General features: G+C 43.6%; 1 protein-coding gene across 1 annotated transcript in view; it reads right to left on the reverse strand.

Annotated features, from left to right (window-relative positions):
- Window positions 1-2,404: 2,404 nt before the first annotated feature.
- The window catches only part of LOC147447577 (peptidyl-prolyl cis-trans isomerase FKBP16-1, chloroplastic-like), a 112,154-nt gene continuing 99,212 nt past the window's right edge, over window positions 2,405-15,346 (reverse strand). The window contains exon 5 of the mRNA XM_086523310.1: window positions 2,405-2,740. Within this exon, the coding sequence (XP_086379436.1) occupies window positions 2,537-2,740 (204 nt within the window). The 3' untranslated portion in view covers window positions 2,405-2,536. The remainder of the gene's footprint in view (window positions 2,741-15,346) is intronic.

A 15,346-nucleotide genomic window follows, 5' to 3' on the forward strand; every position in this document is an offset into this window, starting at 1 on the left:
CCACCCAACCAACCAACCAACCAAAACCAAACACCCCCCACCCCCCCCCCCCCCCTTTGGCATTAAAAAATAGAAAAACCTATGCAAAGGTAGCTTAATGAATTCCCTTTCCCCCTTAACCATACACAAGATTAACCTTAAGCCCTTAAAGTTAGGGATCTTACATGGTTTATGTGAAGCCCGTATTTTTTCTACAGTGTATTTTTCTCCTTCACTAAAAAAGGTAGACAGTGTAAAACTGCTTAGCTAAACCCCTTGCTAGGGCATAAAAAATCGACTAGAAAAACCTATGCAAAGGCAGCTCAATGAATACCCTTGTCCCCTTAACCATACACAAGATTAACCTTAAGCCCTTAAACTTAGGGATTCTTACATGGCCCATGTGAAGCCTATATTTTTTCTATTGTGTGTTTTTCTCCTTCACTTAAAAAAAAAAGGTAGACAAAGAAAACAACTTCTTAGGTCCCGGTCCCCCCCCCCCCCCCCCCCCCTCTAGGGCATAACAACTAGACTAGAAGAACCTATGCAAAGGTAGCTTAATGAATGCCCTTGCCCCCTTAACCATACACAAGATTAATCTTAAGCCCTTAAAGTTAGGGATTCTTACATGGCCTATGTGAAGCCCATATTTTTTCTACTGTGTTTGTATAATGTGATACTCTACACACATACACATGCAAGAAGAGGAAGAGGAAGAGGAAGAGGGAGGGAAGGGTGTGTTGTGTGTGTGCATGCGTGTGTGTGTGTGTGTTTTGGGGGGCCGGGGGGGGGGGGGGGGGGGGGCTTGTAGCTATAAATTATAAACCCGCCCTTTTTTTGTGTGTGGGTGTCACCTTGAATCACTAATTGCACACCTATACAATAGAATCCCAAAAAATTCGTAACCTCTACATTTTACAAGTCGTGTTATCGGAATATGAGCATATATAAGTACAATCTGCAATCATTAATAGAGGTTGTCTAATACTAAAGGTTGTCCGCTTGGATCATCTTCACATTATGACTGAAACAGCTCTTGACAAGCAATTTTCATACAAATTGAATTGTATAGCATAAATTAAATTTTTCATTTGCATTAAACCATCTAAAGATTGTATGAAAAATAGTTGCATAATTCCAACAGTTTATGGCTTATAACTTACAATAATTACTACAAGCTTGCACATTAAATCGGTCAATATTGACAAAACAAGCTATTGACCTTTCATATTTGAATGCACGACATTGCAAGCTAAATTATTTTGAAATATCCACACGAAATGTTTATGAGCACATCACAAACATCAAATTAAAGAGAAGGAAATCTCCAACAAAGGAGGAAAATTTTCATGCACTAGGAAAGAAGCCAAACAATGGTTGCATGCAACATTTTTTTTAATCAGGCAATACTTCTTTCTTATGGCCAATGGTTACTTTGATCAATTTGGCTTCAAGGCATTAACATATAGCCATGCACCATTACATCAAGATGATTATCAAGAAGGCCACAGCATTGTTACATAACAATATGCCATTCTAATGTGAAAGTAATGATCAGACAACATGTTAATCTTGCTTCTTTTGGCCCATGGATTTTTTTATTTGGGTTCAAGGAATTTGCATACAAACATTAAAATGATCTACAATACACTTGATATGCATTATTATGTGCAAGTGAAGTTGCTTATGGTCTGCTTGGATCACACATGAACAACACCTAGGCAAACTCTCCCCACTCCCAATTGACCACATAAAACATGAGGAATTTGGGGGCGCGAGGGCGCGAGGGGGGATATATATCTCTCACACATGGGTTCCCTCTCTCTCTCTCTCTCTCTCTCTCTCAAACACATACACACACAACCAACCATGCCCTTTCGAGTTCTTGACTGTAGAGGAACGAAATTGTTTACTTTTGTTGAGTTTCAGCTAGATGCCACTCTTTCTTTGTGTAAAAACATCAATCTTACCAGAATCAAAGCATACATTTGAAAATTTTTAGAGCGACAAATCAAGAATTCAACCATCCGACTAGTTGTCTCTTAGAGGTTTAGCAACGAAGGTGTAGGGAATGGTCCATTGCGGACCATTCCCTATTTTAAAGGCTCCCCCATTTGGCGACCGGCCGGGAGCCGGGAGCCATGGCATGCATTGTTGGGGGGGGGGGGGGGGGGGGGGGGGGGGGGGGGGCGCTAATATTAAACACACCTTAACTTTCTGTCTCCATGGAGAGAGAGAGTGCGGGCCATGTCTACATGCTCTACAGAGAATTTTATGTAGAGCATTGCTTGAAAAAGCCGAAGTTAAATAAAAAAGTTTAACTATTGTTAAAAAAAAAGGAGCTCAATTTTTGACATTGCAACTTTACAACAAAACCACTTTGATATCTTCAACTTCAGACCAAAAACTTGCAAAATGTTCGACATAGGGTTGAAAAGTCAATTTTCAGCAGGAAAATATACATGGGAGGAGTTTACAAAAATTGGCTTGCAGCTTAAATTCACATCAAATGTTGATAGAACAATGGAAGAATACAATGTTTACATTTGAAGGTACTTTATGGAGCAGGCCTCAATTTCACAAGCTCCACTTCAAAGAGCAAAGGCTGTTTTTTGTTGTTGTTCAACCTTCTCTCTGCTGCACTTGAAGTTGGAAAAGGTAACAGACGAGGAGATATCCAGCCAAACTCCGGCTTTACTAAGATTCTCCGCTTCCCTCCAACTTGCATTCCTTGCATCCCTAGCTCTATGGCTCTAGGTACCTGAAATGCATGCACAACAGACAAATTTATTGAGAGGAAGAGAAAGAGTTTTAACTCCGTAGAAACAATCCCAAGAGACCTCAAAGATCTATCCCATGAGTCTTGCTCAAACCCTCATACTACTCAAGAGGCAAGCCAGATAATCAATCTACCACACTTGGGGAAGAGAGAGAGAGAGAGAGAGAGAGAGAGAGATTTTTACGTCGCAGGAACAATCCCAAGAAACCTCAAAGAACCATCTGACGAGTCTTGAACTCAACACATGATACTCCACACACCCACACACACACACACACACACACACACACACACACACACACACACAGATGAAATGAAATGAAATGTTATATTAAACGTCTTCAAAAGGCCAAAATGACATGTGAGACCAAACTGATACAATCCTTGTGGATCTAATCCAATGTCTGGTTACAAAAATAAAATGAAGTAGAGTGAAAGACTAACTAAAAGACTAAGATCGTCAAACTGAAATCATCATCATCATCGTCATCCATGCCCGAGGATGCCCGGCATCGGACGTTGTCCGAGAAAGTATTGCATCGGTTGCTGAAGAGCTTCATCAATGTCCGCCTCTGTAAATAGTCGTACTGGGCGTCTCCTATATCGTGCTAGAATAGTCCTGATTCTCTGATGGAGCCTCTGTCGATGTCGTGGTCGCCCCCGTAGACGTGGACGTCTAGCTCTCCCGAGCTCAATGGCTTTGCCCACTAATATACCTTTGGTAGAAGTGGGCTCTGAAGTCTGCTGTGAAGCATGCTCTTCTGGCTGCTGAGTCCTTGTTCTAAAGAAGTCAATGATCTCCCTCTGTGAATGTCTACCATTGCCTGGTCTCCTCAAGAGACTCTCCTTGTGTCTTCGCAGCTCTAGCAAAAACAATCCGCGGCATCTCTGATCCTGATATCTCATGACTCTAGGCAACGGTCCAAAACCCTCTCTGAATAGACAGTGAAAGCGTCCTCGTATCTCATAGTATACCGGACAATGAAATGTGATATAACTCTGTCTCTGGCTCTATATGACACAACTGGCATATTCTGGCTTCTGCTGGTACTCTCCTAAATCTGCCAGTCTTAATCTCTAGCCGATGCGATGATGTGCGCATCTGACCAATAGCACATCGTATCCCATAAGATAAATGAGTGTCCATATAGGCCGGTCTGATCACATATCCATTAGTTGGAGGAGATGCCTTCTATAGAAAGCCATCTTAGTGACAAAGCAGCCAAAACCGCCAAATCAACATGTGAGCGCAATTTGTAAAAATCAGCCCCAATCCTCAAGCTTTTGATAATTAGGGTTTAGGCCCCTAGGCCACTGCTTCAAGTTGGTGGGTTAGGTTTTTCAAATTCTAACCCCTTTTTTAGGGCCCTCGGCCACATCTTCTACAGTTCTAGGTAAGAATTTTAACCCCTTGTCCTCTCGGTCTCGTCCTTTCGGGTTGGGCATGCCACGTCATCACTTAGTGACATCCCCCCTCTTGTAATCACCCTCAATGACACCTGCAAAAGAAGCCCAAGGACAAAAACTTTCTTCAATAGACAATGACTCAATTTACCCATGCACCAAACTCCACAATCTAGCACTTTTACAAAGACATCAATCACATTTATGTCAAGGGTCTCATATACAAATCATGATCATTGTAACATATTTAGCAATCACATCCGGACCGCGTTGATCTTTTCACGGATGTCTTGATCTACTAAATCTCGTTGTTACTATCACATTCGTATCCTTTCTTGTCACATTCTAAGCAAACCATGCCCATGACCATCCCCACAAAATAGTACATTCACAGAGCATGCAATTCACAAAATGATTCACACTACACACCGTGTTTCAATCATTCAATCAAGCCATCTCATCCCGTCCAGAACTCTTGATGCACCTAGATGCTTGTGCAACCATCTCATCCTTCCGGAACTCTTGATGCACTCACAACTGTATCCAGCCATCTCATCTAGATAGAAATCTTGATGCTCTAGAATCAGATTCATTCACATTCACTTAGCCATCACATCCAGATCTCGCTGATCTCTAACAGATATCTAGATACACTAAGTTCAAATCATTCAAGGAAATTCCAATTCAATGTACATATTTCATAAAGTCATTATGCAAAATATTATCAATATCCCTAAAATCTGAAGGAGAAATTAGTGACTTTATCCACTCTAGGTATTATGTGACGAAGGAGTGGAGTGGCTCCTCTCTTCTGCAGTTCGCACCGTACCAAATTCAAATTGGTGAGTCATCAATAACTTTCGAAATAGACACTGCTAATAATCCAAAAGCCTCGAGGTACAGCTCAAAACTAAAGAGAATCTGTGAGGTTCTCTTCCCCATCCACTTTGCATCAAGAGCAAGAAAGTGCCCTTGACCAAATCATCGGTGGACCTAGCTTACATTCCTGTTCTTTTCTTGTGCCCTGTAACCTGTTGGTAGCCTCATTGGCCTCCCTTGTCCACTGGCACCTCAATCTTAATCTTCAGAATTTTCTGATGAGCTATCAGCTGATTCCCTTGCTTCTTCGGAACTCTCTAATCAACTATCAACTGATTCCCTTGCTTCTTTGGAATTCTCTGATGAACTATCATCTAGATCCCTTGGGTCTTTCTTTTCGTCAGAAGACTCTTGCCAAGTTGAGGTGGGCATTGGCTTGTCTATAGGATAGGTCAATGAGCCAACATGCATACCAAAATCTTCCTTGGCATGTCCCGAAAGTCTCTAGGTGGAGTCAGACTTCTTTGCAGACAATATTGTCGTATCTCTTTTGACAATCCACATCTGAACCGCTCAATCTGGTCCTTCAAAGTGACCCTTCAAAATGAGGACACTGGCAAGTAGGTATCTCAAAACCTTTGGCAATAGCCATCCAGACTATCTTCCTTATTCATTTTCAAATGACACCAATCCCGTGATGATATCTTCTTCATATTCTTCCGTTAACCAACCATAAGAGAAAACTCCCTTGAATTTACCCACTTCTTAGGTGCTTCTCTTTGCAACAACAAAGTAGACACCATGTCTGTGTGTTTCCTTTCAAGTAAGATGCCGCCCTTTGTACTTTCGAGCGTTCGAAAAAACGACCTCCCGAAAAGGCGATGTCAAACTGCTATATGAATTCAAGGGCTCGATGGCCTAGTAGCTTGAAAATGTGTCAAACTTAACTGCTTGACTCCCATCCTTAAACCCCTTGGTCTTCTTGTTCTTTTTCTCACTGTTTGAACTATCAAAAGAGGACGAGGTCTCCTCCTATGAACTACTACCTTTTAGACTTTATCGAGAATCTAATTTTCTTACTTTTCTGGCTTTTTCTCCACTTCTTTCGCATTTGTGTATCCTCTATGGAACTAGAGAAAGACGAACTGGCAGAACTCTATGAATACGGAAGAAAAATCTAGGTCATCCTCGAAACGAACACACTTCTTGGATCTGCTTACCACTTTGAAAGTCAATTTCCGGCTTAAATAACCGGGAAATTCAATGATTTCCTCTTCTTCCGAGAGTGCTTTAAGCTTTTCATTAACTGGTTTGTCTTCTTTTCAAGAGCTTTGTCAAACTCTTTCTACGAGTACAGTTTCTCCTTTTCTACACCCGGCTTTTCTTTCCGTTTCATTACCGACTTGAGAGGAGAATCAATGGCCTCTCATTATCTAGAGTGAATCTCGTCAAGTGGGTAATTCAATTCTTCACGTGATTCACATATCTTAGGCTCCTAGGAGTACTTCACCAATATTTTCATGCACATGTCAACCTGCAGTTGACGTTTGTACCCCAAAAGCAGCACCCAAAATCTCACGCAAAATGCTACCAAAACCAACCAGCACAAAACGCGGAAATCCGTATAGCCTGCCACGTCAACATGTCAACACAGTTTGCGGAAATCAGCCCCAACCCTCAAGCTTTTGATAGTTAGGGTTTAGGCCTCTCGGCCGGTGCTTCATAAGTTCTTCAAGTTGGTGGGATAGGTTTTTTAGATCCTAACCCTTATTTTAGGCCCCTCGGCCACAACTTTTGCAATTCTTCTGGGCTAGAAATTTTTAAACCCCTAACCCTTCTCCTCTCGGTCTCGTCTTTTAGAGTTGGACAAGCCACGTCATCACTTAGTGACAGAGGATTTGAGATGCCGATCTTTCAGAGTTCGTTGTTGTCCATTTCTTCTCTTCTATCAGTGGGCTACTCCTCTTTAGAGGAGGTTCTTTCTCCTCGCTCATTTTTACAACTTCTTAGGCCTTGTGGCACTCATGTATCAACTCTTAACAATTTCTAACTTTGAGATGTCATATTATCATATTTGACAAGTTTAGGTTACTACCTATGGGGGGCGGTGTGTGTGTGTGTGTGTGTGTGTGTGTGTGTGTGTGTGTGTGTGTGTGTGTGTGTGTGTGTGTGTGTGTGAGAGAGAGAGAGAGAGAGAGAGAGAGAGAGAGAAACTAACACCAGAATGGGTCCCAAACCCCCCTTTAAGGGCCCCCCTCTCTATCGCTAGAGAGATATTTGCTTTAGATTGCAGGAATGCTGATACAATGGTCCTAGATGCTAAGATACTGATGAAATTTTGCTACTATGCAGGGCTACGATTGAAAGTTGAAAACCCTAGGAATGTTGAATGGGATTTGTGACTACAACGAGGCTATGGGATGATCTATTGTCACCGATGTCGGCGATGGGCTGAAATCTGAAAAAGATTTGAGGGTTGAATCTGAAAACTCATGCCAACAGAAAATAACAGACTTTAAGCACTTCAAAACAACTGAACTGAAAGAGATGCACGGCACACAAGACACGGAGTGGCGGAGTTCCAGCCCCACAGAGCATTGGCCCCAAACCCTGGCGCCCCTTTCGGTATTTCTTTATATTGCTTCAACTTAGTACAACACTGGTACTCCCTCTACATCTCCACATGGAAGCATGCCAAAGAATAAGCCCTCTACACATATTAAAAGGCCCTTGGTCATGAAAAGCTTCAATTCAAAAGCATCTAGTTAAAAAGCGCCTGGTCTAAAAGCTGCTGTCACAAAGTGATGACGTGGCTACCTGTCTTCAGAAACCCTAAAACCTGCAAACCCTAATTCTGTCTGCAGAAACCCTAAACTGCCAAAACCCTAACTGAAACATGGCAACAGTACGGACGCCCGAAAATCGCGCCAGAAATTGTGGCGGTTTTTGCGACAGCCTGAGCTTTTGGGCGACGTGATTTTCCTACGCAACAGATGGGAGAGAATCTTTTGCTTTAATTGGATAACCTCAAGAGAGCTTGTGAGAGAAAGAGCCTTTGCTTTTATTTTTAAGCTTTTGGGGCTCTGCTTTTGGCATTCCTTGTAAATAAATAAGTGGCTTGGGCTCCCACTCTGCAGAGCATCCGGACGCAGAGTCTGAGAGTGAGGCCCAACCACTCTTGTACTTTGAACTCAGATTAATACAAAAAGAAATACCGAATGGGGCGCCAATCTTTGGGGCCAATATCTCTAGGCACGGAACTCCGTCGGGCCAGAGCAAATCTATTGTGAACTGTGAACTGTTTTGAAGTGGTTATTTGGTGTTGTCGTGGTAGATTCTTGACTTGGAGTGTCCAAATCTATTACAGTGGTATCAGAGCACGGCCGACTCCTCTTCTAAGGGAAATCCGATCCCAATTTTTTTTTCCGTGGCACCTATGGCTTCACGCAAGGATCAGTCGACTCCCTCTGCATCCGAAGATGCGGGAAGGGATCACAACAAAGATTCCGGCAAAGAGTATGGCCCGCCTCGACCTACTCAGGCGGAGCGACGAGAGATGGAGCGTCGTCAATTGATCACCAATGCAACAAGATGATGCTCAATTTTGCGAAGGACCCAAAATTTGCAAAATATATGAGCGAGACTTCTTTTCAGGAAGTGCACGAGCAGTGGCAGAAAACCACAACACCACCCCCAAAACCCGATCTCAAGAAACCTTCTGCTCACAAGAAATATTCGGAGAAGGAATTAGAAGAGGTGGTTGATGCACGGATTGCTCAGCTTTTTGAAGCGCAAAACAAAGCTAAAAAGCACGGCAAAAAGCAGAAGAAAGACACTAACTTCCCGGGTTATTTGGGTCGTCAGTCGACATTTGATAAGGCAAAGAAACAGAAGAAGCGTGTTCGATTTGAAGAAGTACCGAGTTCTTCTTCTTCTTCTTCTTCTTCTTCTTCTGACAGTTCTTCTAGCTCTTCTGACTCGAGCGAAGAAGACAGAAAAGGCAAAAAGCGACGCAAGAAGCAACGCTTTGAAAAGGGCAAGAAAAAGACAAAGAAGTCTAAATCTCGCCCAGTGAGTGACAGTTCTACAGAGGACTCGTCTACAGACAGTTCAGACTCTAACGACGGCAATTTTTATGCGAACAAGAAGAATTTTTATAAAGCCAACTAGTATGATTTTCTGGAAGATAAAAGCAAGAAAGTTTGAGAGTTTAAGGTGGACAGTCAATTAAATTTGACACGTTTTCAGGATATAAAGATGCTTCAAAGGCTTTGTCTTTTATAGAGTAGTTTGACATCGCTTTCGCGGGAGGACGCTACTCAGAGCACTCCAAGATTCGGAGAGCTGCCTCTTATTTTAAGGAGAATGCTCGAACTTGGTGGTCCACGCTTCTTTTAAACAAGATTGCGCCAGTTAAATGGCTGAAATTTAAGAAGCTTTTTATTTCTTCTTGGCTAACTCAAGAGTATGAACGCGATATACGAGCTGCTTGGAACCATCTTCGGATAACCAAGAGAGATACAGTGGACGCTTAGAGAGATTTTGGAGCTCTTTTCTATCCGCCTCTTCATTCAAGAAAATCTCGTTCAAAGAACAGATTGAGCGGTTTACCTTGGGTCTACCTACAGAGATCTGAGATCACTGCTTGGAACAGAAGTCCGTTTCTATTCAAGAGTTGATGAGTCATGCGAAACGGGGTTTTGCCATTCACTCTGGCAGGTCTGGCATACCCCATCGATGAGGTCATGACACAACGAGCCGAACAGACTTCAGCGAATGAAAGTAGAAAGAGAAAGAGCAACCCAGAAAAAAAAAAGGATGCACGACCTAAGCTTACTCCTCAGGACAGAGCTCGCTTCAACAGAGAGGAGAAGTGCTTTGGATGCGGGGAACATGGACATATCTCCGCGAAGTGCCCTAAAAAGGCACAGAAAGAACAACACGACAAGGACGACGAAAGGCCTGAGAGTTCGAGAGCAGCTGAGGAACGTGGCAGAAAAGGAAAGATGAAAACAGGACTAGTTCCAGATTGTGTGGGTACCGATCCCAACACCATGGACGAGAGTATAGAACTTTGTCGAGCTTGGCGCAAAGTGAAAGACCAAGAGGCCCTGATCTTCTTTGATGGAGGAGCCAAGGCCAACTTCATTTCACCGGAATTGGTGGCGCGGCTCGAGATCACTCCCGATCGGATGGGACCACTTGCGGAGGCTGTTCTAGTGGCACCCGGCAGGGACGTAGCCATTACACCTATCATTGGCAAAATTCGGTTACATTGTCAGGGGTATTTGGGGCATGAGTACTTTTACATAATGCCTTTGGAAGGTCGTGATGTTCTCTTGGGAATTCCCTGATACCGCAAGAACAATGCCATGGTCGATTATCAGGCTAGGAAAGCAACAGTGACTACAGAGAAGGGCGGAACCATTTGTCACGAGGACATGGCAACTGCTAACCTTAGTTGTTGGTTTCTTTCCAATGATTTTTGTTTAATTTTTGAGACCCTCTTTTTGAAGTTGCAAATGGTCGGACATTGTATGGCCAATGTGAAGGGTAGTCTCACCCGCAGACGGGATGTTGGTCGGCATTGGAACTCGTAAAGTAAAAGGATGTCTAGGCTCAGTTCAAGATCATGTAGGTTCCCCCGTCGCACTTAGCAAGTTGGTGGATACTAGGAAGTGAACTCAATAAAGGCATAAAGTCAAGGTGGGATCACCAACAAAAAGTATCCGACAGTTGGGCCACATTGCACTTTTGGATGCGGTTCCAATGAAGATAGATGGTTAGAAGACCAATGGGAGCCCAACAGAAGCATCTCCTAAAATTTAGGGAACTGCTATTTTGGGCCGTGAAATGTGTTCGCGTCATTATCTCCGGTATGACAAGGGGAACATTATTAGTCTGCTGCAAAGTCAATTGATGCACCAGTTGAGAGATTTTTAAGCAGGAAGCCCAATGCGGGAAAATTGCATGTATGAGTGCCAAGTGGCACTTTTTGGTCAATTTACCAAGTTTGGGAGAACAGAACTCGTAACTAACTAATTTGGAGCAGTTTTGGAGGCTGATAACTCTGATTTTCAGCCATTTCTCTCCATTTTTGAGCTTCCCATGACTTTAGCTAGGACCAAGAAGCTCATTTTCAGCATTGGAAGGCATCAGATGCGTGTTTACAGGGCTGTTTTGCTGCGTTTTCAGCGATATGCAGGTTTTGGCAGCCATGGAAATCTTCCCCTTTTGCATCTATTTGTTCACAAATGCATTACAGGTCAAGGGTAGAAGAGGGGGAACTCGATTTATGTTGGGGGGATACTTCATTGAGAACCTGTCACAGGTTAAGAGCTATGGAGTGCTTTCTTTTCCTCTCATGTACAGTGTGGTGCTAGGAGTGATGCCCTGCACGCTACACTGCTCTCTCTCTCCCCTACGTGCAGTTATGTGATGCCCCACAAGAGGGCTCTTCATTTGACTGATGTACAGCTGTGTGGTTTCATGCTTTTGTGCTAAGGCAAGAGCCTCCTTGAGCAGGAACAGGGGTAGCTAACTGCTACTCCAAAGCAGGCACCGGTAAGGGTCATAACCTCACCGTACAGGTGAGTTTTCAACGCTTGTATGTGCTGTAAATTGACTGTTTATCAGCCATACGGACGCCAGAACCATTGGGAATAGTGCCCCACTGGCAAAAGACAGTTAGGGGACTGTTTGGGGCTGAAAACAGGGCAAAAACCAGTAAATACAGCATGCTGAATTTACTGTTTTTGGGTTGGAATCAGAGGGTTTATGCCAGTGGAAGTGAGTTCCAGTAGGGGAATTGGTTTCGCGCAAGTTTTGGGGCTGTTATGCTGCCAAAATTTGGCCAAATCAGGTAGTATCTAGCGGGATACTGGTAAAGGGTTCTGAGGACTCTACTATGTAATTTACCCTCTCAAAGTATAAAGAAATACCGAAAGGGGCGCCAGTCTTTGGGGCAAACAGGGTGTCGTTGTCTGCTTGGTGGCGCTCTAGCTGCCAGGCCGTGGTTTGTCTTGAAGTGTTGAATTCCAGTCACACAAGCTTATTCGTGAAGTTCCTTTGTGCCGTAAAGTCTAAAGTAAAGAATTTTTGGTGAAAGCCAACGCCTACCGCCCCACGGGCCGGTTTCATGGTTCCGTTGCCGGGACAGAATCACTTTTTCCTCAAGAAGTGAGCCTCGGTTGTTTTGGGTAAAGACACAGAGTACAGGAACTTGGAATTACACTATGGCTAACAGGACAGATAACACCAAGGAAGAGGGTTCCTCTTCACAGGACAGACAGGAAAGTCCGCATGTTCGCCCTGCCAAAAAGTGATCATATTAGGGCTGATCTTCTGCTACGTTTTTAGGGTTTGCAAGTATGAACCAAGATAGGATAGGGAGAGGTCTCACGGTGGTAGATTGGCCACTAGATCTCCTGCGGGAGTGATGTGGGTCTGCCAGGTGACACGCTCTTTACCGATTCTCTGAGGCGACTGCTTGGATTCTATGACGCATTGGTAAATCATCTTGATATTTGAGCTTGCTTGGTCATGGGTGATACGTCAATGTTGTGGAATTATGCTCGTTTGCAGAGGCAAGAGCCTCTTACACAAGTCAAAAGTTAATGGACAGGTTGCAAGATTCTATGTGGTGAAGTTCAAGAACTATCCACCTATGGATGCAAAGTGCATGGAAGAGCATGAACTGTCAGAGTCACCAAATGTATTGCAACTTTACCTTGAGGCCTTTGGGTTACAGCCTACGTATACCCCAACCCAATGTCTGCAAAGGAGGGGTAATGATAAAGCTAGCACATCAAATGTACTCATGGAATCAGTGCAACAGCAGTGTACAGTTTGACAAAAGTATGAAGGTCTCATTAAGTCATTTGTACATATGTTTTGACAGTCTTTCTTGCGGATACATGCGATGATAAAAGGGTGCTTACCACTCAACATCATCTATGGCATGTATTTATGGTATGCAATCGAGGACGTTTGCGATTTCAAGAGGGGGGTATGTCACGAGGACGTGGCAACTGCTAACCTTAGTTGTTGGTTTCTTTCCAATGATTTTTGTTTAATTTTTGAGACCCTCTTTTTGAAGTTGCAAATGGTCGGACATTGTATGGCCAATGTGAACGGTAGTCTCACCCGCAGACGGAAAGTTGGTCGGCACTGGAACTCGTAAAGTAAAAGGATGTCTACGCTCAGTTCAAGATCATGTAGGTCCCCCCGTCGCACTTAGCAGTTGGTGGATACTAGGAAGTGAACTCAATAAAGGCATCAAGTCAAGGTGGGATCACCAACAAAAAGTATCCGACAGTTGGGCCACATTGCACTTTTGGATGCGGTTCCAATGAAGATAGATGGTTAGAAGACCAATGGGAGCCCAACGGAAGCATCTCCTAAAATTTAGGGAACTGCTATTTTGGGCCGTGAAATGTTTTCGCGTCATTATCTTCGGTATGACAACAGGAACATTTTATTACTCTGCTGCAAAGTCAACTGATGCACCAGTTGAGAGATTTTTAAGCAGGAAGCCCAATGCGGGGAAATTGCATGTATGAGTGCCAAGTGGCACCTTTTTGGTCAATTTACCAAGTTTGGGAGAACAAAACTCGTAACTAACTTATTGGAGCAGTTTTGGAGGCTGATAACTCTGATTTTCAGCCATTTCTCTCCATTTTTTAGCTTCCCATGACTTTATCTAGGACCAAGGAGCTCATTTTCAGCATTGGAAGGCATCAGATGCGTATTTACAGGGCTGTTTTGCTCCGTTTTCAGCGATATACAGGTTTTGGCAGCCATGGAAATCTTCTCCTTTTGCATCTATTTGTTCACAGATGCATTACAGGTCAAGGGCAGAAGAGGGGGCACTCTGTTAACCCTCACGACTCACGGACACGATATCACCTACGACGGACGTTGTATTATTTACTTGGTAGAGTCAGGTACCGAGCTTGTCGGTCCAATAGGGAAAGGGTAAGAGTGATCGCCGATGAGAAACGCACTCTTACTGGAACATTCAAGGGATTAGTTGACTAAGCATGGGCGCCCAAGTGTGAATGGGGCGAGCTCATATAAAAGTCAACTAAACCTAAAATTCACTCATTCTCTCATTTGTGCAATTGAAGAGTGCTCTTGCTCCATCTCCATCTTCTTCTTCTTCATCTCCTTGTGTGTGTGTGTATGCGTGAGAGAGAGAGAGAGAGTGTGTGCGATTGAGCATTGCGGCGGCACGACGGCGGCGAGGCGGTTGAGTGCGGCGTAGCGACGTCTCCCTCTTCTTCGCGGCGAGGAATCCTCCACGAAGCAAGCGTAGAGCGCTGAGTGACACACCATCGTCATCTTTGAGCTTACTAGTTTAGGCTTGTTGTGTGCTTGGAGCCATTTGTGGCTCGCACGCAGTGTATCGACAAGTTCCTTGCATTGACACATGCGACATACGCGCACATTTTTGGCGCTGTTGCCGGGGAATGCCATACACTAAGCTTGAATGGCACTCTGTGCTTCTTTTGTGGTGCAATTTCTATTGTAGGAAAGGTAAGGAAGGAGAGTGTGTGTGTTGAGAAGAAGGATTTTGAGTCATACTGTGTATTTTTTCTGTTAATGGAGTTTTCAAAGGTACTGTGTTTATTCTCTGTGTATTAAGGTTGTTAGTTTTCTTTGTTAATTAAGTTTTCAAAGGTACTGTGTTTATTCTCTGTGTATTAAGGTTGTTAGTTTTCTGTGTACAATAAGTAGGAAGTAGATCTGTGAGAGCTAATAGAGTGTGTTAGTGTGTAACAGTAGGTGTATCAGTCGCCTTTTAAAATTACGAATTTTAGCTTCACACGTAGCTAAAAATCGATTTTTTGAGGACCAACGGAACTTCAGATGCCCGAAAATTGTGCTGTAAAGCACACAGCGACCCTCTAAGTAATACGCTCGTTTCGGGCTATCACACACTTTAATCAAAAAAATCAAACATTAAAAAACATTAAAAGAACATTAAAAACGTAAAAAATACGAGTGAAAACGGACGCTTAAAAAAGTAAGCAGTTAACCTTCGAGGTTATTGGCCAATGCTTGTAGGGTGCCAAAGGCACATGCATCTGCGCTCTGGTCGTGTACTAGAGACAGAGCAACTAGAGAGAATTTCGACTTACGCGAGTTCTCAATATCCACCTATTTTAAATTCCGGGCCCTCGGCGGGAACCCAAGGTAGTACAAACCAAGACCCGAACATAGCGGCTAGTGACTCTTCCTCTGACTATGACATCATGGAGGGTTTCCCAATGCCAAATCCCGATAGCTCAAGCCAAGACATGCATGCCATGGACCCGCGGTTCGGGCCGAGCGTGCTTAGCCGCCTGAAGGAAACCTTTAGTA

Source organism: Adiantum capillus-veneris, chromosome 11 (genome assembly GCF_014529385.1).
Source record: "Adiantum capillus-veneris isolate H3 chromosome 11, ASM1452938v2, whole genome shotgun sequence".
NCBI lineage: Eukaryota > Viridiplantae > Streptophyta > Polypodiopsida > Polypodiales > Pteridaceae > Adiantum > Adiantum capillus-veneris.